This window comes from Triturus cristatus, chromosome 4_1 (genome assembly GCF_964204655.1).
Source record: "Triturus cristatus chromosome 4_1, aTriCri1.1, whole genome shotgun sequence".
NCBI classification, from domain to species: domain Eukaryota; kingdom Metazoa; phylum Chordata; class Amphibia; order Caudata; family Salamandridae; genus Triturus; species Triturus cristatus.
The window spans coordinates 1127921672-1127949275 of NC_140585.1; the positions used below are offsets into that span (position 1 = coordinate 1127921672).

Consider the following 27604-nt stretch of genomic DNA (forward strand, 5'->3'; position numbering starts at 1 on the left):
TTTAGTTGTCCTTGGTTACACTCCAAATGTACAGAAAACACACTCTTGTTTTTCACAGTCACATTTTACTACAATATTACAATTTGTAATGCGTGTTTCAGAGAGAGAACAAAAAGCACAAGTGAGAGAAAGAGTATTTCTGTGAGGATTTATGTGTCTTTGATTAAATAGGGTAAAATATCTGTGCACTATATTGGCCAGTGTCAGATGCCGCAAAGTTCCATGTTTTGTGGCTTGTGCCCTCACTCTCTGTGATGTCACAAGATTGCACGGGTACTGGATTTAAACAAAATTGTGCCATTACAAGTAGCTCATCTTTTATCAGGGGCGGCTCCTCTGCTAAGGCAGAAGTGCATCGCCCCACTTTCTTACAGCATGGCATAAAAGGAAAAATAAAATGATACTAACGCAATGTTATCATTTTATTTTTCTGTACTGGGGCAGTTTAGTGGGGCGGCACTGGGTTCTGCAGGGGGAGAAGTGGTGACACCCTCCTATGTGAACATGAATGTTCTCCTCCCAGGCTGCATTACAGCCTGGGTGGAGAACATGCCCAGGCTTCCATTCCCCATCTGAGTGCCAAACCATGTCGCTCAGACCAAGCACGCCCCTTACTTCCCCTTCAAAACGATGTGCCTCTCCCGGACGCGCAGCGGACGCGCGCTGCGGGCGCGTCCCTGCACCCCCCAGCTCGACACCTATCAGTTACTCCGCAGGCACACTTCTGCAACTCAGGAATAGTATCCCTGACCTCTGTCTCCATACAATCTTACTCGAGGAGCGTCAAAATAAATGCAGCCATTGCTCATACAGACTCACTCCTCACTCGTCCCCCAAAACCCGCACAATCAAAATGGCCCTGCTTAACTGCAGATCCCTCCCCAAACACAGTACCGAGATCAACCTTCTCATACTGGACAACGATATCGAGGTGCTGTTCCTTACGGAAACCTGGATCAACTCAGCCTCAGTCCCAGACATAGTCCAAGCTCTACCCCCGGGTTACCTAATTAAACACCTTGACAGACCATTAGGGCCAGGAGGTGGCATAGCAATTATCACCAAAGCCCACCTCTCCTGCCAGTTCAAGGACAGCCCAATCCTCGACTGTGAAAACATCCACTTCTCCATAAACCTCTCCCCGGAGAAAACTCTGTCGGGACTGTTGGTCTATCGACCCCCGGGCCCACTTGGACAGTTTCCTAACTCACTAGTGGATACAGCTACCTCACTAGCCTATCTCTCCTCCAACTTCACAGTGTTAGGAGATCTCAATATTCATTTCGACGACCCAGGGAACAAAATAGCTGTAGACCTCAAAGAAGATCTAGCCGCACTCAGCCTCTCCTTGAAAAATCTCCACCCCACCCACATCAAGGGCCATCTCTTGGACCCAATTTACTCAAATATTCCGGAACTCACCACATCAATACCCCTCCCTATCCCCTGGTCAGATCACCACCTGATTCTTCTAAATCACCCGATCACCACCGAAGCCACTCATAGCCCTCCACCCCAGGCACCCTCCCGCCCGTGGCACAAACTTGACACGGGTGCATGGATCAGCCAGCTGACAGCCTCCACTCCCACTCTGGATCCGGACCCCTCGCTAGCGGACATCCAAATTCGAACTTGGATAGAAACATCCCTAGACTCGGTCCTCTCCTATAAACACCTCCCCAGTAAGAGGGGATCATTCAAATCACATTGGTTTACCCCAGAATTGCGCGAATTGCGGAAAAAATGCAAAAAACTAGAACGCCTCTGGAGGAAAGACTGGGCCTCAAACAGCAGAGAAACATATAAATCATCCATGAAACAGTATAAAACCTGTATAAAAGATACGCAAGCTGCCTATTTTGAAGGAAAAATTCTAGCTGCAGCTAACTCTTCCAAGGAGACCTACCGCATTGTACGGTCACTTATGAAAGTCCCCGAACCTCAGCCCGTCGCCGACCCTACCGGCGCTAGATGCACCCAACTTGCCGAGTTTTTTTCCTCTAAAATTCTCAAAATCCTAAAGACCTTCCCCCATCTCCACTCCCCGCCAGACCCACCAGCTCGGCCCACCGACCGAGACGCCCCCTTCCTGGACGCCTTCTCCCTTATATCCACTGAGACGATGGTGGCCACCCTCAACCAAGTTAAGAGCGGCTCCCCGGCCGATCCAGCGCCCATGAGCAAACTGAAATTAGTCGCCCCTACAATATCTCCCCTCTTGACCAGGCTGATTAATGCCTCCCTCTCCCAAGGGATAGTTCCCACCAACTGGAAACGTGCGATAGTACGCGCCCTCCTCAAGAAACCCCACCTCGACCCCACGGACCCCTCCAACTTTAGACCTATTTCCCTCCTCCCAGGCATCAGCAAAGCGGCAGAAAAAATCGTGAATGAACAGCTATCCACCTTTTTAGAGACCCACAACCTCCTTCGCCACTCCCAGACAGGGTTCAGACCAGGACAGGGGACCGACACCGCCCTCCTGGCCGTGACAGAGGAGACCAGATCCATCTTGGACGCAGGGGGATCAGTGGCAGTGATCCTCCTGGACCTGAGCGCTGCCTTTGACACGGTGGACCATACCATCCTCCTCCACCGTCTTCACAAAACTGGAGTCACTGGGACCGCCCTGGCCTGGTTGAAATCGTTCTTAGAGCATAGGACATTCCAAGTGGCCGATAGTCACGGTCATTCCAAAGCCCTTCCCCTTCAGTGTGGGGTTCCCCAGGGATCGTCCCTGAGCCCCACGCTTTTTAACGTTTACATGGCCCCTTTAGACGACATAGTCTCACCATTCGGCATAAAGGTGGTCATGTATGCCGACGACACCCAACTAGTCGTCTACATCAATCAATCCGACCAGTCCATGGAGAATCTGGTCTCCTGCCTGCAGAGCATATCTAAATGGATGGGCGACTCCCGCCTCAAACTCAATGGCGAGAAGTCGGAGATTATGCTCCTAGGTGACCCGCACAAACTCCCCAAGTCTCTCGCCTGGCCACCCAGCATGGGCTCCCCCCTATATCAAAAAATGAAATCAAGAGCCTAGGCATCTGGCTTGACTAGGACCTTAGCTTCAGAGCCCAAGCGAGAAAGACAGCCGGCACATGCTTTGGTCTCTTGCGAACTGCCTGGAAGATCCTCCCTGTTATCCCTCCCCAGTCTAGAACAATTATTTTCCAGGGCCTTATCATCTCTAGATTGGATTACGGGAACGCCCTGTACCTGGGCGCCCCAGTAGCTGTCATCAAAAAACTCCAGCACGTTCAGAATGCCGCAGCAAGAATCCTCACGGGGACGAAACCCAGATGCTCTGCTAAACCCTCCCTCAAAGCTCTCCACTGGCTCCCCATTCAGGAGCGCATCGCCTTTAAAACCCTGTGCATCTCTCACAAAATCCTCCAGGGTAAAGGCCCCTCCATACTAAAACCACTCATCAAACCCCACAAATCCACCAGATAGCTTAGGTCAGATTCCCTTTTCCTTGCCAGCATCCCTAGAATAAAAAGAGCGCGTACGGGTGGGCGCCGCTTCGCATACAACGCCCCAAAGCTCTGGAATAGCCTCCCCCTCAACATCTGCCATTCCACAGGCTACTGAAGACCTGGCTCTTCCCCCAATAATTCCCCCCAGGAGCACTTCAAGCTGATACGACAGCGCTGGGACGCCCTTGGGTAGCTACGCGCTTTACAAATCCAAATCAAATCAAAACACAATGCTGCATTGCAGCATTGTGATTGGCTAAGAGAAGCCTAGGTGCTTACCAATCTCAACGCTGCATTGCAGCTTTGTGATTCGCTCAAGGGAGCCTCTCCTGCATCCTGCTTCCTGTTCCAGCAGAAGCCAGGAAGAGGACAGAAAAGAGGCGGCGGTCAGCCTGGCTGCCGGCTGACAGGTAAATGATTTTAAAAAAAAAAATCTCCACCCCATACCCTTTTCTACCCCCTGCACTCTCACCGCCTCCACCCCATCACTGATTCCCGTCTTTTATACATATTCATGTATGTGTATTCTGATTGTTTGTGCAGCTTGAACTGCTCTGTGCCTTGTTTAATACCATCAGATCTTCCATTTTCATCAAGTATCAGTAAGACTATAAGTAATTCTTTTTTTGCTTTTGACATGCCATTAGCTCAGATATTTTGTATTACATTCTCCTGAGACACTTCGACAATGTGAAAGACTATTTACTCTTCGTCATTAAAGGCTAGAGCACTGTTTTAAGATGATTATCAATTAAGCATGCTGATTGAAACCTCCAGCCCTTTAGAAAGGAAGGCAGGGCTTTGTTTTTTTAAGGATGTGCATGTCTGCGCAAGGCACACAATAGGACAAATCCATTAGTAACCTCTGCTCTTATATATTTTTACTACAAAGAGTACAAGGGGCCGGATCATGATGAGCTGTGCTGCTTCACCGCAGTCATGTTCCCGTTTTTTAAACTTATTTGAAGAATGCAAAGTTATCAAATATAACCAGGGGTTTAAGTGGGCCGGGTCTCACCGGGTCTGAGCACCGGCAGTTTTTTTCAGGGGGGCCTCGAAACGGGTCTCTATCTGGCTCTGTTTTGTGCCCTGGCACAGGCGGTCCATTTTTTTCTGGACTGCAGTGACAGCAGGCACATCGATGTGCGCGTGCTCACACTGCTCACTTCTTGCTAGTGGAGAAGTTACGGCATGACGTCATGCCAGGTGAGCGTTGTAGGGGAAGGGAAATCCTTTAAAGAGAGTAATTTTCTCTCTGGATTTCCCTTCTCTTTGTGAAACTCAGGAGCAGCAATATTGTTGTGGTGTCACCAGGGCTTTAAGTGGAAGTTTTTTCAATATTATATACAAGCCATAGTTGCTACTTATTTATCGTATGCAACTAGCAAACATTGACAAAGCCAATAGCCCTGACTTGTTGTAGGTATGATGTGACTTGTTGTATCATATATCTGGATGCAATGACAGGAACAGCAAAATACAAGTCGGGCGGCACACTATGCTGAACACAGATTTTTAGCTTATGTGTTTTTAAGCCACGCCCTTAATTACATTGACCACGCCCCTTTGAGAGACCCCCCCCAGTTTTTTCATCCCACTTATGGATATAACTCAGGATTTCTCCTAATTACTTCATGAACTTTATACAACGCAAGATGGAAGGAGTCCCTGCTCACTGTTTCCTACTTATGCTGCCTGGATTTCACGCATTAATTCATAGAAATTTAGAGTAATATGCATGATCTTTTGACAACTTAAACTCAAAAAAACAAGTGTCTAGCTATGTGCTGAGCCAGAGGACCTATTATACGTGCCATGTTCTCGCTACCTGTGACATTCAACATGCAGTGAAGCCAACTCTGGACCAATGTGTGCTAACAAAGGAGACCTGTGGGGAAGAGCATCTCAAATAGAGTCATAAACTTAACATGGTCTGCCAGGCTGAAACCCATGGAGGCTTCTGAAAATAGGCCAGTCCAGCACAGATCAAAATCCCTTCAACTGTATTTTTTACCTTGTCAGTTCAAGGTCTTATATTAGTTGGTATATGCTATCTCCTTGTTAGCCTGATGTTTGATCTTGGAAAGGCCACACACAATTCCAGTATCTCAGGTAATATAGGTTTAACCCTTTGTGTCAGTATTAAGGAAGATATGGCATTAGTCAAATACCCGTGAGGATGGAGTAGTCAATGGATCCATCAAACTAAAGGAATCCCTAACTCGGTTGCGGCCCGTGCAGAAAAAAGGGGTGGGGTGAGGGGATTCGACAGACAAAGGCTAGGCAAAATTGATTTTTTATTCCATTTCCCCTCATCCCTCTGCTCTTACCTGCCCGGGCCGCTCCTGCCTTTACTTGAATGTGTCACAAGAGCAGTAAACTCTTACTGGCGGACCAAATGATAGATGTTGCCATTTTAAACTGAAAGAAAGTAAAGTTATTTTATATTACTGCTAGTAGAGATGGAAGCTTTGGTAGGGGCCATATAGCAGTTGAGGGTGAAAATGGAGTTGTGATTAGGGTTGGGGTTGGAGCTGGGTTAGAACTGGAGTTAAGGTTGGCGTAAAATGTGGAGTTGGAGATGAGGTTAGATTCTGGATTAGAGTTGGGGTTGGACATTTTATGAGGTTTGACATTAGGATTATGGTTGAGTTGGAATGGGTTGGAAGTAGGGTGCTAGACCAGGGTTGAAGACTTATTGAACGGGTCATAAAGAGAGCCATGTGCCGCCAAATGCTGCTTCCGTGCTCTGCCTTTTGCAACAAACACACCTTGTGGGCATGACCCTGCTGCATGTTAGCATGCTACAAATGATCATTGAATTAATGATTAAATTAAAAGACCACTAGACAACGCCATCAAAAGTATGTGCTTAGATCTGTGGAGTCTGCCAAACTAAGACCCCTCTGTTCCTCCAGTTTGCAGCACGGAAGCGGAGAATGTCCAAGCTGAGCCAAAGAACTACAGCAGCCTCCTGGTCACCTGGGAGCGGCCACGTGTCGTGTACGACACGGTCATCGATAGGTTTGCTGTCTTTTATCAGCAGCTGGATGGGGAAGACCAGCCGAAGCAGGAACTTTTGACCGACGGCTATCAGGATCTGGTAACTATCAATTCTCTGTTGTGCAGAATGTGCCCTATGATTGCCGAATCCTTGTGTTATATTGTCTGCATTGCTGTGTATGAATTCTGGTAATTTACTTAAGTATAAGGCCGAATGTGGCTTGTAAATGTCATCAGAACCCCAAGACAGCAATATTGGAGCATGTCACCTGTTCGTTTGTTGCCGGTAGAATCAAAAGTATTGTTTTCAAAACAGCCAGAGGTTTCCTGAAAACAATAAGTGAAATACTGGACTGTACTGTTTGGTTCTCTGAAGTAAAAAGAGAAGATAATATAAAATGATGTAGTTGAAGCAGGGTTTTTATAAGTACGTTTTGCTTTGTTAAAAAATATTTTGTCTATAGAAGCCAAAGATGCGTTTAACCTGCATGGCACAGCTAACAATGGGCCCTGATGGAAATTAGAATTGCTTGATTTTTCTTAGCTTTCACGAAGAGAGCACTGCTTTAAAAAGTGCAGTTTTGAAGCACTACAGAATGGTTGAACCTGTCAATATCTTATTTTTTTTGGGAGAGTTCTACATAGGGCGAACTCGACCCGAAGGCATCAGAGCGCTTTACATGAGCACCCGTTGCATTACAGACAGACCCATTCATTTCGTTAGGCACGGGGATATGAAGTGATTTGTCCAGAATCACAGGTTATTGAGCGTCCCTGCCGAAACTCAAACCTGGTTCCCCAACTTCGAGCTCGACCGCTCTAGCCGTTAGACCACATCCTCTCCCTCTTTCTTAATGCACTGTAATTCTTATAGACCAATTAGATGAGACAAAGGAAATAAGACAAATGTTAGGCTCTCCAGTGGATGAAATCAGGGTGCGCAAGAATGATATCTCACAAACTAACATCAAACTCAGGTCGCCAATAAAATTCATGTACAGATAATTCTCTTGAAACCAAATAGTTATGGTTTCATAAACACTTTCCAAGTAATGAAACAGATATCAAAGCTATTTATCCTCAAGTAAATGATCATACTTCATGACACATGGGTATGGACACATATGTGAATTTCTTCTGGCCCTCGGGAATGTGCATTCAGAGCAGCAGAACAGAAATAGTCCCAGTCGTCCAATGCACAACGGTGATCAAAAAAAGCTTTCAGGACAATTGATCAAGTCTGCCCATTCAAGTGACATCATCTCATCTATTCATAAAAACTCCCTGTTAAACAATATAAAAATTACAAAGAGATTTAAGACAACAGCTTAAGACGCTCTGTTCAACGAGGCCTTAGACACGGCCTAACTGGCCCACTATGCGGCCATGCACCCGTTGACAACCTCTGGCAACTCTCTCTCAAGCGATTAAAGACCTGCCGGTGATTAGCACTATATAAAAATCAATTAACATTAACATGTGCCCTTACGCTGAGATGTGGATCATTTTGCCATGCACTTATGAAAAACAGAACCCACATTGAATGCATGACTGTGTTAGAATCTGAGGACTGAGGAAATTAAGATGTTTGATAATGCCAGAAATGATGAAGCAGCACAATACAGTGCAGTGCTGCATGTTTACAGCATGGGGCGATGCATGTCACGTTCTGCATTACCCTGTCAATCGTGTGTAGGGTTTGAAATATTCCGTCTTGTTTGTTTCAAAGTGTGAGTTTTGGTTTGGTGAATGACTCGTGATCTCATAGCATCATCAGCGTTCAGACTCCATCCTAGGTTTTGTTTTGGTTAGCTATCCGATTCAGAGCCAAAGTTTGGTTCTCTCCCTTCACAACTGCATTGTGATCAGAAAACCAATAATTTAAGACTAGAGAGTACCGGATGAATCTGACGACCTCTAATATGTGTGAGTCATGGAAAGATACCGACTCAGTGCATCAAGGATCAAGGAATCCTGCACTCTCACCTTCCAAGTCGTATGAGAATGATTCCTGGGAGGTAGAGGATTGAAAATTTGGCATTTCAATGTTATCCTCAATAGCCTACAAGGTTATCACAATCCGCTCATCATAGAGTTTGTATTCTGCTTCTTCCAAGAGATCACCATAAAGAAAGCTGCTCAGTGTGCCAGCTTTTCAATTGTAAACAGACTTCTTGTAGCTGTCCGGATCCAAGGTGGGCTGCTGTGGTATTAGAACATCAAAACAAATTAGCTTTGGGGTGTATGAGAACATTGATGCAGACGAAGACTCTTGCAGTCCTTGAAGAGTGAAAAACCAGGGGCAAGAAACTTATTATTCAGATGGAGGATCTAACATGATTCTGTTTACACGGTGAGCCAAGAAGGAAGCGGTACAAAGACTCCACCTCTGGTTAAAATGCAAGCTCCAGCTCCATTAGAGGATTACTCAGAACTCGCACCATGATCTACACGGAGTCGTTCCAAGTCTTTACTCCAATCAGTGGAACAGATCTGAAGCACTGCCTTGAAAGTTGAAGAGGATTGAGCCCAAAAAAGACCACACCAATAGAGGACTGGTATCTATCAGCTATTTCTGAAGGGCACTCCTTCTTTGGACCTGACATTGGAATCATCTATTCACCAGCATCAAAAACAATCTTGACCACGAAAATATTACGAGGAACGCATTCTGAACAAATTTACATAAGCAGTAATTCAAAATTTGATATAAAATTGCATTGTATTGACTCACAAGCAGGACATAACAATGGAAAAAACGTCAAAAGTATAAGTTTAATCCCACAAGTCTGGTCAGGTGTACCAGTCCTGTATCACAAAGCTTACCCCCTTCAGATGAGAGGAAGTCACGTCATCATATTTGTTCCCCTATCGGAATCAAAAGTGCACGAAGACCACTAAATGTGATTGAGACATCAGGCTATCATTCTCAGTAGCAACATCCACATGATGACAACACATATGTGGACCTTCCCTCACACACTGAAGGCGCATGAAATAAGTAGGTATTGACTCAGATGAGGAACCACTGGAATATCTCGGTAGGACATTACCTCCAGACAAAACCTCTGCCTACAGTTATAGTAAGGGAAACCATGCACCATGGCGTCAACATGGCAGTTGAACAGGAGGAAACTGATTTCCTCATTAAAACTTTGTTGAAAACATATTGCACACTACCAAAAAAGAAAGTAACTACCTCAACTCAGTCGAAAAATTGGTGGCCATTTGGGCAGCCTCTTCATAACTCTTTGTGAACCACAGACACTTATTGACTGATGTGAGCACTTCCAATGGGAACAAATGAAAAAACTTCTTCAACACCTTCCAGAGAAATATCATAAGAATGTAGAAGACATTGTTGCTGAATGTAAAATTATTTTAAATGCTGGAATGCTCAGCACATTAGACACCGCCAATAGGGCATTTAATCAAATTAACACCAGCATCTTGTTACATCACAACACTTGGTTGCATATTTCCAGATTCCTCCCAGAGGTACAGCATCCTTTTGATTTACATACTGATAACATTCACCTTTTTGGTGTTGATGAGACTATGAGCTCTAGGCAATCGGTCACTTTACCAGCCAACAAAGCTAACAACCACAGGAGGGGTTTCCAAAACCAGCATTTGCACTGCAGATGTTCCCACGCCACAGACAATGGTCATGACAAAAGCATCAATTCCAAAAGGAGGCCCAGCCACTACCAAACACTGACTCTCATTATTCATTTCTCCTGATCCCACAACACCTGTCAGGGGGAAGGTTGAAATATTGACCTAAGGAATGGAGGAAGATGCGAATGGAATAGTGAGTGCTGTCAGCGGCACTAAATGGATACTCAATTTAACACACTTAGCTTCAAATACACCACCTTGCTAACACAAAAGAGATTTGCACACTATCACATGAGGGATTGATAGAGGAAGTACTGCACAATTAACAATGAGCGGGAGTCTACTCCATGTGTGTCCTCATACCGAGGAAGGATGGCACACTGCATCCTATCCTAGCCTGTACACCACAGACTCATACATTTCTACTTTACAGTAAGTCCATAAAAAGGGACCCTACTGGCAACAGTCGACCTGAAGGGCAAAATTGGCCCAGGTACCTTTGATTTATGGTAGGTGTATAAAAATTTCAGTTTTCTGTTTCTTCTTGAAATAAAATCAGCATAGAGTGTTTACCAAACATCTTTCCATGGTGGTGTCTTACCTCGCCACCAAGGAATTTATGTTTATCTGTATCTAGACAATTGGCAGGCAAAAGGTGTGCCATGGCAGCAAACCTTGTTTCACAGAAAACAATGTCCATGCCCCATCAGATAGCGCTCACAATCAATGCCAAAAGTCGTTTCTGCTTCCTCTGTAGAACCAACATTATCTAGGGGAAACTTTAAACATCTATTTATCCCAGGCTTGCTTTCGTAACAGTGGAGAGAGTACCAGCAGTTCAGAGACTGATTGCAAATTTCAGCATTACAATCCCTGACAGTTAGAATAATAATGCAATTGTTGATGGATTTGCTCATAGAGCTTGTTCCCAGTGCACGTTTACATGTGAGTTCATTGCAAGAGTATACGGTCTCCAGGTGGGCACAAGCCAACAATGTTGGACCTGGCCATTTCTGCAGGGTCACCCCCAAACCTTCTGCCTTACTCCTCCCCTGTTTTGCTGAATTCATTTTTGATGGCTTTAGGACTCTGTTAACCAGTGCTAAAGTGCTTGTGCTCGCTCCTTAAAATGTAGTAACATTGGCTTAGCCACAATTGGTTTATTAAATGTACTTATAAGTCCATAGTAAAGCGCACTACATGTGCCCAGTGTCTGTAAATTAAATACTACTAGTGGACCTGCAGCACTGATTGTGCCACCCACTTAAGTAGCACTTTAAACATGTCCAGGCCTGCCACTGCAGAGACTGTGTGAGCAGTTTTAAACTGCCATGCCAACCTGGGATCTTAACCCTCTTGCCAGGCCCAAACCTTCCTTTTTAAGACATAAAAGTCACCTAAGGTGGGCCCTGGACAGCCCCAAGGGCCGGGTGCAATGTATGTAAAAGTTTTACATGTCCAAGTAGTGAAAAACTCTTAAATTCATGTTTCACTGCTGCAAGGCCTATCTCTCCTATAGGTTAACAGTGAGATTCCCTTATTACATTTTATAAGTGTCATTTCCAATTGGGAAAAGATAGATATTTCAAGTTTAATGTCTCTGGACTCACAAATTAGAATCACAATTTATGGTAAAGTCCAGTTGTAAGTTGTAAGTCTGAAAATTGTACTTTAGCCATTTGGTGTCTTCTGCCTGTCTCTGAATACATGTGTGGGGTGTGTGACAGCTGGGCTTCTTGCATTCCCTCTAGACAGCCACACACAATGGGAGCTTCGGTTTGTCTTGATGGGCCGTAATGGGTCATTAACTGGCCTGATGGGGTGGGGGGGGGGGGGGGGGGGTGGAGCTAAGCACCTGAATAGGCTGTGCACTGTATCCACACAATAGGCCTAACAACCCTGTAGTGTCACTCCAGCCAGCTTGGAGCCAGGGCAGGGGAGGAAGGGGATTCCTTGCACTTCAAAGTCACTCTCTAGAAGCTTCTCCCACCTTCCAGAACCAGGGCACCAAAGTATGAATAATGGACCTCAGACACCACCACCTCAGTACACTTCTGCACCTGTGGATAATCTGCCAGGAAGAAGGACTACTGTAAGGACTGGCACTCTGCTGGACTCCTGCTCTGCTGTGCTGACCTGCTGCTCTCCTTGCCTGACAGTTAGAAGGATTGGGCTTGTATCTCTCCAACCCAGCTCAAAAGTGACTTAAAGGGCTCGCTGGCTTGCCTCCTGTTTTCTGAAGTATTAGGGGCACTAACTCTCACAATGGGGCAACTCTTTGCATATGCCCAAACACATTTAACATTTGCCATGGAGACCACGTTTCAGGGATGGGAAGCTCATCTTGCTTTTTTCATTGCAAGGATAAATGGACCAATGCAGAACAATTTTTACACATCAGTGTGTTCAAGTATTTCTAGCACTAGAGGTTTCGCAGAAATGTCTGCACAGCAAGACTGACCCACATGTTTTACATTTGGAAACTGAGGGCCCAATTCACAAAGGGTCTCCGCACTTGTGGCAGAGACCCTGCAGTCGTTGCGGGGGCCCACACTCGTGGCGGGACCCCCACAATGAGAAACTGCAATGCATATGACCTGCCATGAGAGCTGGGCTCCTGCCATTACCGCAGGGCCCCCACCACGAGTGCGGAGGCCATTTGTGAATCGGGCCCACAGTTGTTAGTTCTTTCTCATATCTCTCAACAAGTTCGGCTCTGAGTGCTCACTTGCAAATCGTGCATCCCAGCAGAACACCTTCCATGCACAGATTACCACTCTGCAGATCTGCCCAGCAGGCACAATCAAAACAAACGAGTGAAAGACGAACCTCCAGAATACTCAAATTTAATTTCACAGATGAGTCTACAATATTGGTCTGTTTGCCATATTTTAAAACAAAAGATGGCCATGCTTTGGATCCAGGTTTCCACACCCCATTCCTTAAGGAATGGTATGTGTGTAAAGCAGACATTTGTCTGTGCTTACACCTTTACTGCAAATATCATTTATCAACCCTAGCTGCCTATTTACAAAACAAACAATCCATTATTCTACTGAAAGTTCTTTTGAGCAAAGCATTCATAGTAGGATTGAGAAGGGGTCCCACCAAGACAGCCCTGGGTATGCAACTGGTATCTAAATACAGTCTTAACAAGGTTAATATGTCCACCAATTAAATCACTGCGTCCAAGCCCTTTGCAAGCATTACCTTGGAAAGTTGCCCTTATGAACACAATCACTTCCTTAATGACTTCGCAAATTACAAGCACTATCTGTAGCTACATTGTGTTCAAGTTCACAAAGACAAAGTAGTCTTATGGACTCACCTACGCTTTCTCAGAAAGCAAGTATCACCTTTTCAACTTGTTCAAACAAGTTAGCACTCTTTCAAAATCTTTAAAGCAGGGCATGAAGAGCACAGCACTTTCTGGATGTCAAACATGCACTCATGTGGTTAATTGACAGAACCCCCAGGCAAAACAAAACAATCATTTGTTTCCTTTGCACCTTACACAGCTGAGCAACCTTATTTCAAAAGAGGGCATAGCCAGATGGATTGTGCAATGCATACAAGTTTGCTATTCACACACAAACAGAAAACTTGTGGAACTTGCACAGACTTCTGCCTTTTTTTTAAATTGGGAAAGTATCAACGCATCTAACACAGTAATACAAGAATATATTTCAGTTACATAATAAAGTGCCATGTGTGGTACAAATTCATCATAGCAAATAAACCTAAAATATTTTAGGAGAATAACCAGGAATTAGAGTCTGCATCCAGTCTTTCATAGGATCCCACATTCTTATAAGTTTACTACGGCTTGCATTATTTTGTATAATGGACATTTCTTACCCTCATAATGTCATGAACTCCTGCCACCTGGATCCACCAGGATCTGGAGGATCTTTTTGAAGCCACAACGTAGCTATTCAGAGTCAGGTGACATTCATGGCAAAAAATGTATTCCTATTTTAGAATGATGGCTCCTAGCTGAGTGGCTCAATTAGCATTCCAAGCTCATCGGTTTTTGATAAAAATTCAGTTGCCAAAGCACCAATTTCCAGTAATTTTGAATAAAACAACATGCAGCAAAAATGTGTGTAATATCTGCCTCTGAGCTCCAACATAAAAAAGTAGAACTTTTTTAAAGTCCCGGGAGCTCCAACATCGAAAACACTTAACATTTTCTTCAAACACTCATTTATGAAGTCAATGAGAATTGTAGTATAAATGATTCTAACATTTAAAAATGATGTACTCAAGTGCAAGAGGCATTCCAGATTGATTGAGAAAAGGAATTTACTCTGCCTAACTTCATCTATTGGAACCTCCCTATCAAGATGTCTATACCACTTTGTGGACAGATGATCACAATTATGTCCCATACTCTTGCTAAAAAGCGTATCGAAATACTCATACAAGCTCAGCAAGGGATCTGACTAAAAGATTCAGAAATGCAATATTTGTAAATTCGATCTCTCTGGTAGGAAGCTGCTGAAGAAAGCTTCTCTACTGTAGGTATCAATACAATAAACCTATCTGGGCTTTAGATAATCTATTTGTAGTACTCCATGGGGGGGGGGGTTAAATTAGAATAAGTAATTTACCCTAAAAGATATGACATGCAGATATCACCAGCAAGATACATAGCTAGCATGTAGAGATGATGGTATATTAGGTTTTTAGCCTAGTAAGGATAGCTGATTGAAATTGGAGATGTTCCATAGGCTCCATATGCTCTGCCATATTTTATGAAATATAAGGAAGAAGAGTTTAAAACCTTTTGTGTTTAATTTGTCCTGTATCAATCAGACTTTTCACTGGCTTCAGTGTATGATAATCTGGAAAAGAAAGTCCCAAAGGCCATGCTACTCTCCCCATGATGACCAAGAGTCTAAATTGAGAAGCAGAAATGTAATGTAACCAAATTGATGGAAGTGACATACTGTTCATGTTGCAAGAAGTTTGAAGGCATTGTAATCTACAGTGTGGTTTTTAGTAACGCCAAATAAACTTATTCCAGCTCAATTAGAAATTTTTTAAATAAGGTTTTGGAATACAGAGAGGCCTAGACTGAAAATAATGACTATAGCAAGGCAAAAGCCTCATATTTATCATAATACACCAATGAAATGGACCAAGCAAACCCATTTCGTAATTTTTTTTAAATTAACTCCTCATATAGAGCATTGTAATTAAGGCAGAAATCTTACCGTCTGTCCACAGAAACATGCACTCCAATGTATTTTGGGAAGTCAACAAAACAACCTGTATATGTACGATATTAAGTTTATAGCCAGATACAGCTCCAAACTGCTGCACCACTGTTTCAATTGCTGCTGACCTCAAGACAAGAGCGCAATGTCATCAGCATAAGCAAGTATCCAAACCTCTGAATTATGCAGCCAAAGTGATTGAAAACTAGTTATTGTGGTTAGAGCTTGCATATACAGATCTTGCTGTAATGCAAACAGTTGAAGATAAAGAGGAGAGCCCTGGCTTGTTCCTCGATGAACTGCAGTTCTATGTAACAACCCTCTCGTACAAACTATATGCGCAGTAAGTGATGAATATAATTCCCTAATTCAATTTAAGAAGACAAGGCAAAACCCATTGGAGTCATGGTAGACCATAGGAACCACAAGTAGACCCTATCAAATGCCTTTTTGTAATTCAACAGGATGTTCCCAGTGGGCCATCTATAATCCTAGAGACCTCAATTGGTGTTATCGCACAGTTAAAATGGGACGTTGTTTCTGTAAATAAGACAAATCTGTGTTTCATTGGATCCATAAGGTTTGAAATGATAGTGGGCAAGCGATTAGACAAAATTCTAGTGCACATTTTAGAACCAGCATTTATCCATGAAATTGGGCACTATGAGTTACATCTGCATGGATAATTAAAAATATTCCTATGTGTGTTTCCATCTGTTATGTAGGTACTGAATTACTACATATTAGAGGATTAAAGAGATCACTTAACAGAGGGTTTAATACTGCAGAAAAACACCTTATTAAAGTCCATTGGTATAGCATCAGGGTCAGAGGCTTTCAAAGCAGCCATTTAAGAAATTGTATACTCTATCTCTTTACTTGTAATAGATGACCCCAAGGTCTCCCTCTGTAGGGCAAATATCTCTTGAATTTGGACCCTTTCCGTGTAGTTCTCAATCTGCTCTTGTGTAGCTCTACGATCTTCAGCATATGATCTAGAATAAAACTGGTAAAAAATACTCCCTTATTGACTTTTGATCGTGAATCTAAGCACCTGTTAATCCATGATGCTGGAGATTGAATTCCTACTGTTTTTATCCATAATTTGAAATGATAATAAGTGTCCAATTTCCTTGCTGTTCTGAAAGCATAAACACTGATAAACCCATAGTTTCCGATTAGCCCGATCTCAGATCCTCTCCTTAACCCATTCGAAGAGTATTATGTTGTTCAAAAGTTAAGGATGTTCTTGTGAATATGTATCTGCCTTTAGGGAATCACAAACCATTGTGATACACGTTGATCCGATATTGAGATCAATAAAGTTCTTCAGGATAGCCTCCATGTACTTATTATATGTGTGATCAACGTGGAGTTTACTATTGAATGTTTATCTAGGTGGCTCAGCATAACCTCTGGGAATAGCTACAGCTGATGTAAATAGATAACCAATAGAATATTTCTGATCATGATAAGCTAAATTTGATCTCTAGATATGGAAGTAATACTTGACTAGCAAAAAGCATATCAATACGTGAAGATAAATGGTGAGGTGTTGAAAAATAAGTATAACCATGCTCAGAACCACCATGCGTCCGTTAAGGCATATGATTCTAGAAGTTGTTTTAGAGAGCCTCTAGGTTTTCACATTCCTGTATCTGTCAAGATAACATTAGATGTTGAATCAAACCCTGGCTGGAAGGGTAAATTAAAATTGTTGCACAGGACCATGGGCTCGGGCCAAAAGTGCATTTCTTCCAATAAAATAATAAATAAAGATGGATCATCTATATTAGAAGCATAAACAGAACAAACATTTATCTAAGAATTTCCCCTCTCAACCACAACTTTTATCCATTGACCCAAGCTATCACTCTTTACCTTCCCTATGACCACTGTCTTCCCAGTGCTAAGATGCTAGCTCCTTGTTGTGAGGACTCAGGTCCAGATAATGCCAATAACTCAGAACCCAGCTGTCTCAACTTGTGGGAATCTCCAATAGATACATGCATCTCCTGTAAACAGATAATTTGTGATCTGATTGTATAAAGTGCCTCCATGAAGAGCTTTACCTTGGCAGAGACTCTTATGTAATTTACATTCCAGAATACTATGTAAATATCCTGGTCACCATAACTTAACATGTTACTCATTAGGTATTACTTTGTCTAAATGCATGGCACAGCTGAGAATCCATACACTTAAAACTGTTTTGGCTTTTTCCATTGCCCTCACTCCAATATTGTCAATACCCTTTTGAGATCCCAGTGAACCCACAATTCCGCACCACCTTACCCTGACCCGAGCCAAAAAGACAGTCGTCCTCCCAACACCATCCATTCCAAAATCGGATGAATAAGAATCTAACCATACTAACTAGCAACTCGATAATAGAAGTGCTAGGAGACCGTAAACGGTCAAACACTAATAAAACCTCCCAGCAGCAGCGGAGGTGCAATAAAATAAAAAAAAGACATCCAAGAAGAGAAAGAAAAAAAACTGAAAACCTTGTTTAAGCACAATACTGCACAGTGCCAGCAGCTAGTAAATTTGTGCAAGTTAACCTTCATAATTCCTGCCCCACATTACTGCCACCATATCCCCCAAAACAGTTAAATTGATTTCCAGTAACCCTCAGTCCTTTTATCTCAGTTTCCATATTCAGTTGTTCACCCTTTAGCTACTCTTCAGTAGTTATAGTAAGTCCTGCACTTAAACCAAATACTGTAGATGATAAACTTGGCCCCTATAGTGGTATGTAGAGTTGCAAGTTCCAGAAGAGAGTTGTAGCTCCAACCTTCCGAATAGCAGGCATAAACTCTTGCAATCCACAATGATGTTCCAAAGTCTCGTGGAAAAGGTCTGCCCTTCCAAAAATTCCACTCCATAAACTTTCACCAGAATGCATGGAAGGGCCACTTGAAAAATGAGCTGTCAAAATATAAAGCTTCAAACATAAATAGCCCAAGGATATTGTGCTGCTCTGCCCTTGCTGGGCTTAGGAGAAGGAAATCTGTGTGCTCCTGTATAAGGCAGTCCATATCTCAATCAGCAAACTGGGTAAATGCCTGTTTGAGTAGGTTAACAACATAAACTTGTGCATCATCCCCCTTATAGCTTTCTGGAATATTGAGAATTTGCAAATTGTTCTGGCAAATGCGATACTCCATGTCCTCCATTTTGGAGTCCAGGGTACTGAGGTTACCTTTGTGAACCACAAGTTGGCTTTGAGTGGCCTGAACTGTCTCACTAAGGCCTATGGATCACCATTAAAAATTATTCATATACTTTGGACAATTTCCGAAAGACCACCCAAGTCTTAAGGTGAGCTGTTTTTAAGGATAACAAGTCTATCCTATATTCTTCCTGATGAAGTCGCATTCGATCATAGATGGAGGTTAAAGATAGTGAGTTGGGTGAATTAGATGCATTAGATGCACTGCTTATAGCACCTGCACCTTGAGCAGTGGAGTACCCCAAATATTCAATGGCTGTTACCTGGGCACCTGGAGAAAAGTATTTTTCTAGGCGCAGTAGAACTTGACCCCCTCAGGATCCCACGGCAAGCCTATCTTTTCCGTGTGGAGTTCTCTTCCCTGATTGAGGAGTCTCCGTAATCATAAACTTACTATTAAAATGCAGTTTTATGAATACTGAAAAAGCCTAAACTTACATAAACGTGTGAGTTTACCTTTGTGAATCAGCCTCTACGTTCCTTGCATTTGCTCCTATTCCTTGAGCCTCATGCTGTATCCATCCACAACTGTAGTTAAAGATAATAAAAGGTATTTGCAGGGTAGCTTTAAAATTACACCTATTAGTAGCTTGTAGACAAATGGAGAGAGTTACATAGTCTCATTTAGATCCGAGGTACCAATTGGAATGGAGGGTCACATCTCAGGTCACAGTTCCTTTTCTGTAAGGATATAGTAGTCCAACTAAGAGAAGTGTATGAAAAGGATTGAGTTAAATCAGTTAACCAATTAAGAAAGGAACAGCTAGATCAGGTATTAGCAAGGTCCACATGGATATATCTAACCCTCACCAGTATCCTAAATAGGGATCTTGGTGCAGCTGCAACAGCTGGAACCTTAGGGCAGTAACATATCGGAACTATAGAAAGACATGACACTGCATCATTTTTCACCTCTAGCCACATCAAGTGAGGGATCCCATTCCCACTGAAATATACTCGCAAGGGTTTAGAACATGGAGGAGAGAGTGCTGTCGCCGATATAGCTTCATCCTTATCATATGTGGGAAAAGTGGCAGAAGAGGTCAGTACTGAAAATGATTGGAGATAGTCAGGAGACAATTTTGAGTATCTTGGGAACATGAGAGATGGAATACTAGCTAAATTTAGCGTCTGAAATGAGCAACAGTTGAGTTTAATTTGTGACAAGTTAGACAAAAAGATAGTAGAGCTTGTCTCAAGACAAAAATCGCTTTATAGAAGGGATTGCAGGAGGCTAATAACAACCTTTTATTAGAATTAGGGACAAGATGAGGTTACTATACACAAAGAGGTAGATACTAGAAAGACTCGAGAACTCTGAAATTGGATCTCAAAAGAATGACTGAATGCTTCACCTTGTGCCAGAAGCAGTCACGTCTGGTCAGGATATGACATTTTCTATCATCAAGCTCTTAAAAACACTTTAATAAAAGATGGTGCATTAATCGTCTGAATAGAGAAATCCAAAGTGACTACAAGTGTCATCTGAAACCTAACCATCAGAAACCCTGAGAGATCCTCATCAACTTCCTTAGTCTTTCCCTAGCTGCTCACATTGATGCATAATGAGGTGCTGTGTTACCATCTATGAACTTTAGGTAACTTTTCATTTAATCTTTTGTTAGATCCTGCAAAGATCAGTGGTATTTTAGTTTGAAAAGTCAAGTTATGTATGATAGTGTGAACATTATTTAGGTAAAATAGCTATGTAGTAAGAGACAGGTCTAGGACAGGGCACTGATAAGGGTACTGGAAAGCACTCTAGTGCTTTATGTGTTCTGTCCCTATTGGTGAGGGTTTTAAAAGTAGTAAGGTGTGATGGGGTGCAGCTTGGAGAAAGGTTTTTACTCCTTCTTTGAGTAGTAGAGACATAACTTACTCTAGACTAGAGGCTGTAAAATATTTGAAGACAAAATTGATGAGGCGGAGCGGGGTGTCTTAGAGGAATGGCAGTAATTGCCGGGCCAGATGAGGACCAGTCTCACTGGAATTTAAGTGGATTGTCAGAGCAAGTGGATTATTACAAAACGGACTGTCAGTATCTCCCTCAGAAGCCGTATGAGACCAGCATCGAACCAGAGGACCCCTGGATTCTTTAGCACTCATAACAGCTCAATTAAATGACCATGAAATTTCAGCAGGGGATTTGAATGTGGTAACCTTCCCAGAGAAGAATATATTCATACGGATGTATGTCGTTACAACGCACACTTTTACAACGCATGCACTTACAACGCATTTTTTACAACGCAACATCCACTACAACGCATTCCATTACATCGCATGACACTACAACTCATTTTTAAAAACTACCTTTACAACGCATTCCATTACATCGCATACTACCTTTACAACGCATACCATTACAACGCATAATATTAAATTGCATTTAAGGTAAGTATTAGATAGTATAGGGTTAAAAATTACTATTCTAACTCCAGGGGGTGCAACAGTAGGGTAATTGTTGGATAGTATATGGGTAAAAATTACTATTCTAACTCCAGGGGGTGCAACAGTAGGGAAAGTGTTGGATAGTATAGGGGTAAAAATTACTATTCTAACTCCAGGGGGTGCAATAGTAGGGAAAGTGTTGGATAGTATAGGGGTAGAATTTACTATTCTAACTCCAGGGGGTGCAACAGTAGGGTAAGTGTTGGATAGTATAGGGGTAAAATTTACTATTCTAACTCCAGGGGGTGCAACAGTAGGGTAAGTGTTGGATAGTATAGGGGTAAAAATTACTATTCTAACTCCAGGGGGTGCAACAGTAGGGTAAGTGTTGGATAGTATAGGGGTAAAAATTACTATTCTAACTCCAGGGGGTGCAACAGTAGGGTAAGTGTTGGATAGTATAGGGGTAAAAATTACTATTCTAACTCCAGGGGGTGCAACAGTAGGGTAAGTGTTGGATAGTATAGGGGTAAAAATTACTATTCTAACTCCAAGGGGTGCAACAGTAGGGTAAGTGTTGGATAGTATAGGGGTAAAAATTACTATTCTAACTCCAGGGGGTGCAACAGTAGGGTAAGTGTTGGATAGTATAGGGGTAAAAATTACTATTCTAACTCCAGGGGGTGCAACAGTAGGGTAAGTGTTGGATAGTATAGGGGTAAAAATTACTATTCTAACTCCAGGGGGTGCAACAGTAGGGTAAGTGTTGGATAGTATAGGGGTAAAAATTACTATTCTAACTCCAGGGGGTGCAACAGTAGGGAAAGTGTTGGATAGTATAGGGGTAAAAATTACTATTCTAACTCCAGGGGGTGCAACAGTAGGGTAAGTGTTGGATAGTATAGGGGTAAAAATTACTATTCTAACTCCAGGGGGTGCAACAGTAGGGTAAGTGTTGGATAGTATAGTGTAATATTATGCGTTGTAATGGTATGCGTTGTAAAGGTAGTATGCGATGTAATGGAATGCGTTGTAAAGGTAGTTTTTAAAAATGCGTTGTAGTGTCATGCGATGTAATGGGATGCGTTGTAGTGGATGTTGCGTTGTACAAAATGCGTTGTAAGTGTAGTGCGTTGTAAAAGTTGCGTTGTAAAGGTTGTTCCCCTATTTATACACATGCCCAGAAATAAAAACCTAGGGCTACAATACATACAATAGTTCCAAGAAACTCTGCTCATCTTACTTATGAAAGCAAGGCCATCACTTCTGTGTAGATTCTTTTTATTATTGCTATTAACCTTAGCGAATTCAATGGTCAGCATTGCTACTGTGTCCGATCATGCGGCAGTGAGGCTTGTGTTTCAAGTAACCTGCTAGAAAACGAGATGAATTATTCGCCAGGAGCTGTTATTTGGGGCTTCTGTTCAAAAATGGATCAGGATGTGGTTTGCTGAATATTCTTTAGTCTTCACTGCAATTGTTCTGGGATACCTTTAAAGCTTTTCTCTGGGACGTTCTAGAAGACGTATTATACAGGAACCTCAAGCATAAACAGGGTTGTTCTAAGTTAGAGACTCTGGAAATGTTACTTCATGTGAAGTACCTACCACAGGAAGTTACAGACTATCTGGAAAAAGGCATCTGGAAAAGAGGGGGGATATAGCGCTGGAATGCATAAAGACACAAGGTTAAGCAGAAATTCTAGAGGAATTTAAACAAAAAGAGTAGAGAAGACCTGGCAGATTTTGAGTTGTCTACTTAAATCAAACAGAATGGAAGCTATGTGCCCTAGGTTTGTGATACAGGTAAGTGCTGCTTTATACAAGGTATTAGACCCACTTTACGTAAATGCTTCCAGCATTTAAACAAGGATGAGTTTGCCTGTAGCGAGGTGATAGTAGATGCCTGGTTATGTTCCCTAACATTGTCCAGAGTTCCACTTAAGATGTGTTTTACACATTTAGCCGGTCATAGTCTTAGACCCTGTCTTTAAACTGGGCCAAAGCTGCAATCTCTCTGATTGTGAAGTCCAGGAAAGCATCTACGTTTTGCAAGAACCACAGTTCTATATCCATCGCTAACGCAGAAACTGAATTGGTTAAAATAAATTCTAGCTTTAAGGCTTATGAAGGAGATAAACAATTGATAGAAATTAGAAGGACTTTGTTTGCCAGAGACCTATTTACTACTTTACACAAGATCTGATAGGAACTTTCAGTTTCAACCTAAATGAAAACCTACAATCAATCAATCAAGAAATTTGTAAAGCGCACTACTTACCCGTGAGGGTCTCAAGGCGCTGAGAGGGAGGGGGGGGGGCGCTACTGTTCGAAGAGCCAGGTCTTGAGGAGTCTTCTGAAGGTGAGCAGGTCCTGGATCTGCCGTAGGTGGGTGGGGAGGATGTTCCAGGTCTTGGCGGAGAGGTAGGAGAAAGATCTGCCGCCGGTGGTCTTTCGTTGGATGCGGGGGATAGCAGCGAGGGCGAGGTTTGCTGAGCGGAGATGGCGGGTGGGGGTGTAGAAGTGGAGTCTGTCGTTCAGGTAGGCTGGTCCGGCGTTGTGGAGTGCTTTGTGTGCGTGGGTGAGGAGTTTGAAGGTGATCCTCTTGTTGACGGGGAGCCAGTGCAGGTCTTTCAGGTGGGGGGGTGATGTGGCTGCGGCGGGGTAGGTCGAGGATCAGTCGTGCGGAGGCGTTTCGGATGCGCTGAAGTCAATGCAGGTGCTTGGCTGCGATTCCTGCATAGAGTGCGTTGCCGTAGTCCAGTCTGCTGCTAACGAGGGCCTGTGTAACAGTTCTCCTTGTTTCGGATGGGATCCACTTGTAGATCCTGCGTAGCATGCGGAGGGTGTTGTAGCAGGAGGAGGAGACGGCGTTGATCTGCTTCGACATGGAGAGGGAGGAGTCGAGGACGAATCCGAGGTTGCGTGCGTGGTCGGTGGGAGTGGGTGCCGGTCCCAGCATTGTCGGCCACCACGAGTCGTCCCAGGCCGAGGGGGTGGGTCTGAGGATGAGGACCTCCGTCTTGTCCAAATTCAGTTTCAGACGGCTTCTCTGCATCCAGTCGGCGACGGCCTTCATTCCCTCGTGGAGGTTCATTTTGGTGGTGTGTGGGTCCTTGGTGAGGGAGAGGATGAGCTGGGTGTCGTCGGCATAGGAGATGATGTTGAGGTTGTGCAGACGGGCCACTTGTGCGAGGGGGGTCATGTAGATGTTGAACAGCGTCGGGCTGGGTGACGATCCCTGGGGGACGCCGCAGATGATGTCTGTGGCTTCGGATAGGAAGGGTGGGAGTCGAACTCTCTGGGTTCTGCCGGAGAGGAAGGATGTGGACCAGCTGAGGGCTTTCCCATGGATCCCGGCTTCTTGAAGGCGTGTTTTTAGGGTGTGATGGCAGACCGTGTCGAAGGCGGCCGAAATGTCCAGGAGGATGAGGGCTGAGGTTTCGCCGTTATCGAGTTGGCGCCTGATGTCATCTGTGGCTGCGATGAGGGCTGTTTCAGTGCTGTGGTTTCGTCTGAACCCGGACTGGGATGGGTCCAGGATGTTGTTGTCTTCGAGGTGGCGGGTTAGTTGTGCGTTGACAATTTTCTCTATGACTTTCGTCGGGAACGGGAGCAGGGAGATGGGCCGGAAGTTCTTGAGGTCGTTGGGGTCCGCCTTGGGCTTCTTGAGGAGGGCGTTGATTTCGGCGTGCTTCCAGCTGTCCGGGAATGTGGCTGTCTCGAAGGAGGCATTGATGGCCTTCCGTAGTTGGGGTGCGATGGTTGCGTCGGCTTTGTTGAACACGTGGTGAGGGCATGGGTCTGATGTTGATCCAGAGGGGATGGAGTTCATGACCTTGCGTGTTTCTTCGTCATTGATGTTGGTCCAGGAGGTCAGGTGGTTGGTCCAGGTGGTGTTAGCGGGGGTGGAGTCTGGCGCTATTGGGTCGATCGGGGGGTTGAAGCTGTTGTGGATGTCTGCGATCTTTTTGGTGGAAGAAGGTTGCCAGAGCATTGCACAGTTCTTGTGAGGGTGGGACGTCGTTTGCGTTGGCGTTGGGGTTGGAGAGTTCCTTCACGATGCTGAAGAGCTCTTTGCTGTCGTGTGCGTTGTTGTCCAGTCGGTTTTTGAAGGAGGATCTTTTGGCCATTGTGATGAGGTGGTGGTGTCTACGAGTGGCGTCCTTGTGGGCTGCGTGACTGTCTGGTGTGCGTTCGCGGAGCCATTTCTTCCCCAGTTTCCGGCAGGCGCGTTTGGAGGTCTGTAGCTCGTCGGTGAACCAGGTGGCTTTCTTGCTGGCGTGGTTGATGGGGGGTTTCCTGAGTGGTGCGAGGGTGTTGGCGCAACCTTCAATCCACTGTCTGAGGTTGCGGGCTGCTGTGTTTGGGTTGGTGGAGGCCTCAGGTGGGTTCTGGGCGAGGGTGGAGGTCAATTGAAATGACAATTTCTATCAGAATCACTGCAAAGACCGGCAATTTGGTAAATTGGGCTCATCTGTGGCAGGCGCTGAGGTCGTTTTTCTTGGGGAAAGGCTAGATCACACCTGTCCAAAAGATGTACATAGCATACCTCTCAACATTTTGCATCAGTTTCACAAGTGAGACTCAATTTTGAGCAGACTCACAATTTTTTGTAACTAAGTATGAAATAATGTTATCTGTTAGCTGTACACCAGAAACCGTACGTTTAATTCAGACTGAACCAAGTGCCCTATTTAACAAAGTAGTGTTCATTTTGTACGTGGGCTCTGTCGTCTTCAACCTTTTATCACCGTGCAGGAGAAACAACAGCGTATTGAGGTGAAGGCTCTACTGTGAAGAAAGTGTTGATCGTCAGGAGTTCAAATCCTAGCAAAGCCCACTCATGCTTCTGTCCTGATTGGTAAATTGAGTACCATAGTTTGGAAATATCTGTTGAGTACAAACCATGAAGCAATGCACATTGTTAAGAGCCCCTGGTGTTCATTATCTGGCATTCAGCCAGGAGCCTGTTGAATCCTGCAGCAAAGCAGGTGAAGGGAGGCTGGTGGCCGAGCGGGTGCCACCCACAAAAAGGAGGGATATTTGACACCCATGACATAGGCCTCATTTAGAGATTGGTGGATGCGCTATCACAAGTGTGACAGATATCCCATCTGCCATAACAAAGTAAAATAAAATGTAAAGCCAGTATTTGTGAAGCGCACAGCTACCCGGAGGCATCCCGGCGCTCGGGGCCGTCGGGAAGATTAAGCGAGCTATTGCCCATAGTCACATGGTGCTGGGCTGACCTGCCACTGGTGCCGGGGATTGAACTGTGAGCCCCAGCGTCCGGTGTCAGTCGCCCTGGCCGCAGCGCCACACCTCTTCCCTGCAATATAGCCTATGGCACTTGTAATACAGAAGCCGGAATATCCGTCACATTTTGACGAACTCTAAATTAGGTCCATAGTTACTCAACGAGAGTGGAAATGAGTGGGTCTCGGACAAACGGATTCCTTATATCCTGAGATACAAGACACGAGGACCCTGTTTCTCCTGCTATATTTCATCAGTACTTCAAACTCCTTGCAGAACTTGTTAATCAGGACAAATAAATGATACATTTTGTAACCAAACATGGCCAGAGGAAGATATGTTTGAATGTTCAATAGTCAGTACTACAGATGTAGACTCTTCCTTCCTAGCCCTTAAGGAGGGAGAGGGGAACTTTGCAGACATCCCAGGCTTTGGGTTTCTGAGGGTAGGTCAGAGATACTGATATTGAGATATTGATAGGGAACACTCAGTACTCCTTGGCGTAGGTCAGAACTGATTTCATGTACCGAGACGCTGCTGATTGTCAATATTAGTAATTTGCTGCCCTCCATCAAAGAACATTGACCTATTTAGAATATATGCCCACTCACATTTAGAGGAAGATTGAACCATCCAAATGGTTACCATCCCCAAAGTTACTTGCTTGTTTGATGTCAATATCTTTAATACAAAAAGACAGCATGTATAGGTTTCACATACATGGATAACAGTGTTTAAATGGGCATTGAAGGGGGTCGGTATTTATGGAAAAAAATGGCTGGGTGTTGCCATCTCTACAGTTAAATTACTGCATTATTCATGACCACCACGATGACCTCAGAAGCAAATCTTAAGACGTAGACTAATTAACTTTTAGGTACTATGTCACTTCTTTAGAACGTGGTGGCCGCCTTGTGGCTCCTCATAGAGTCACCTGGGGCACATTAGGAGCTGGCACTGAAGCAAGGACTAGTTAAAGCTGGCTAACAGTTGTGCTGGGGGAGGCCAGGTCAGTGAGTCACATACTATGTGGGTGAACCTAGGACTGCCTGCTTGCTTCAAAAGACTCCACAAAAGAAAGCTGTCTCCAGAGGCCACTGAAATGAAGGTGCACTTTGTGTTTTCAGGAAGAGGATGACAAACAGTGGAAACTGGGAGCTGCAGGCAGCCCAAAGAATCCACATGTGTGCTTAAGATGTTTAAACTTCAGCAGGCTCCTTATCATGGTACAGCTGGATTCAGAATCCAGGAGGAAGCTTAGTGTTGCAGTGACTGTCGCGGGCCCATACCGCACATACCGCAGGGGACACAGACCAAGCGCAGGGCAAGTTGATTTATTTCTGAACTGCTCCGAGAGTAAAATTGATCATTTCAGTGAAGCTTTCACAT

General features: G+C 44.0%; 1 protein-coding gene across 3 annotated transcripts in view; it reads left to right on the forward strand.

Annotated features, from left to right (window-relative positions):
- The window catches only part of PTPRZ1 (protein tyrosine phosphatase receptor type Z1), a 550052-nt gene that overhangs the window by 321280 nt on the left and 201168 nt on the right, over positions 1 to 27604 (forward strand). For all 3 annotated transcript variants that reach the window (XM_085654180.1, XM_085654181.1, XM_085654182.1), the window contains exon 9: positions 6404 to 6588. In XM_085654180.1, coding sequence (XP_085510306.1) covers positions 6404 to 6588 — 185 coding nt within the window. The remainder of the gene's footprint in view (positions 1 to 6403; positions 6589 to 27604) is intronic.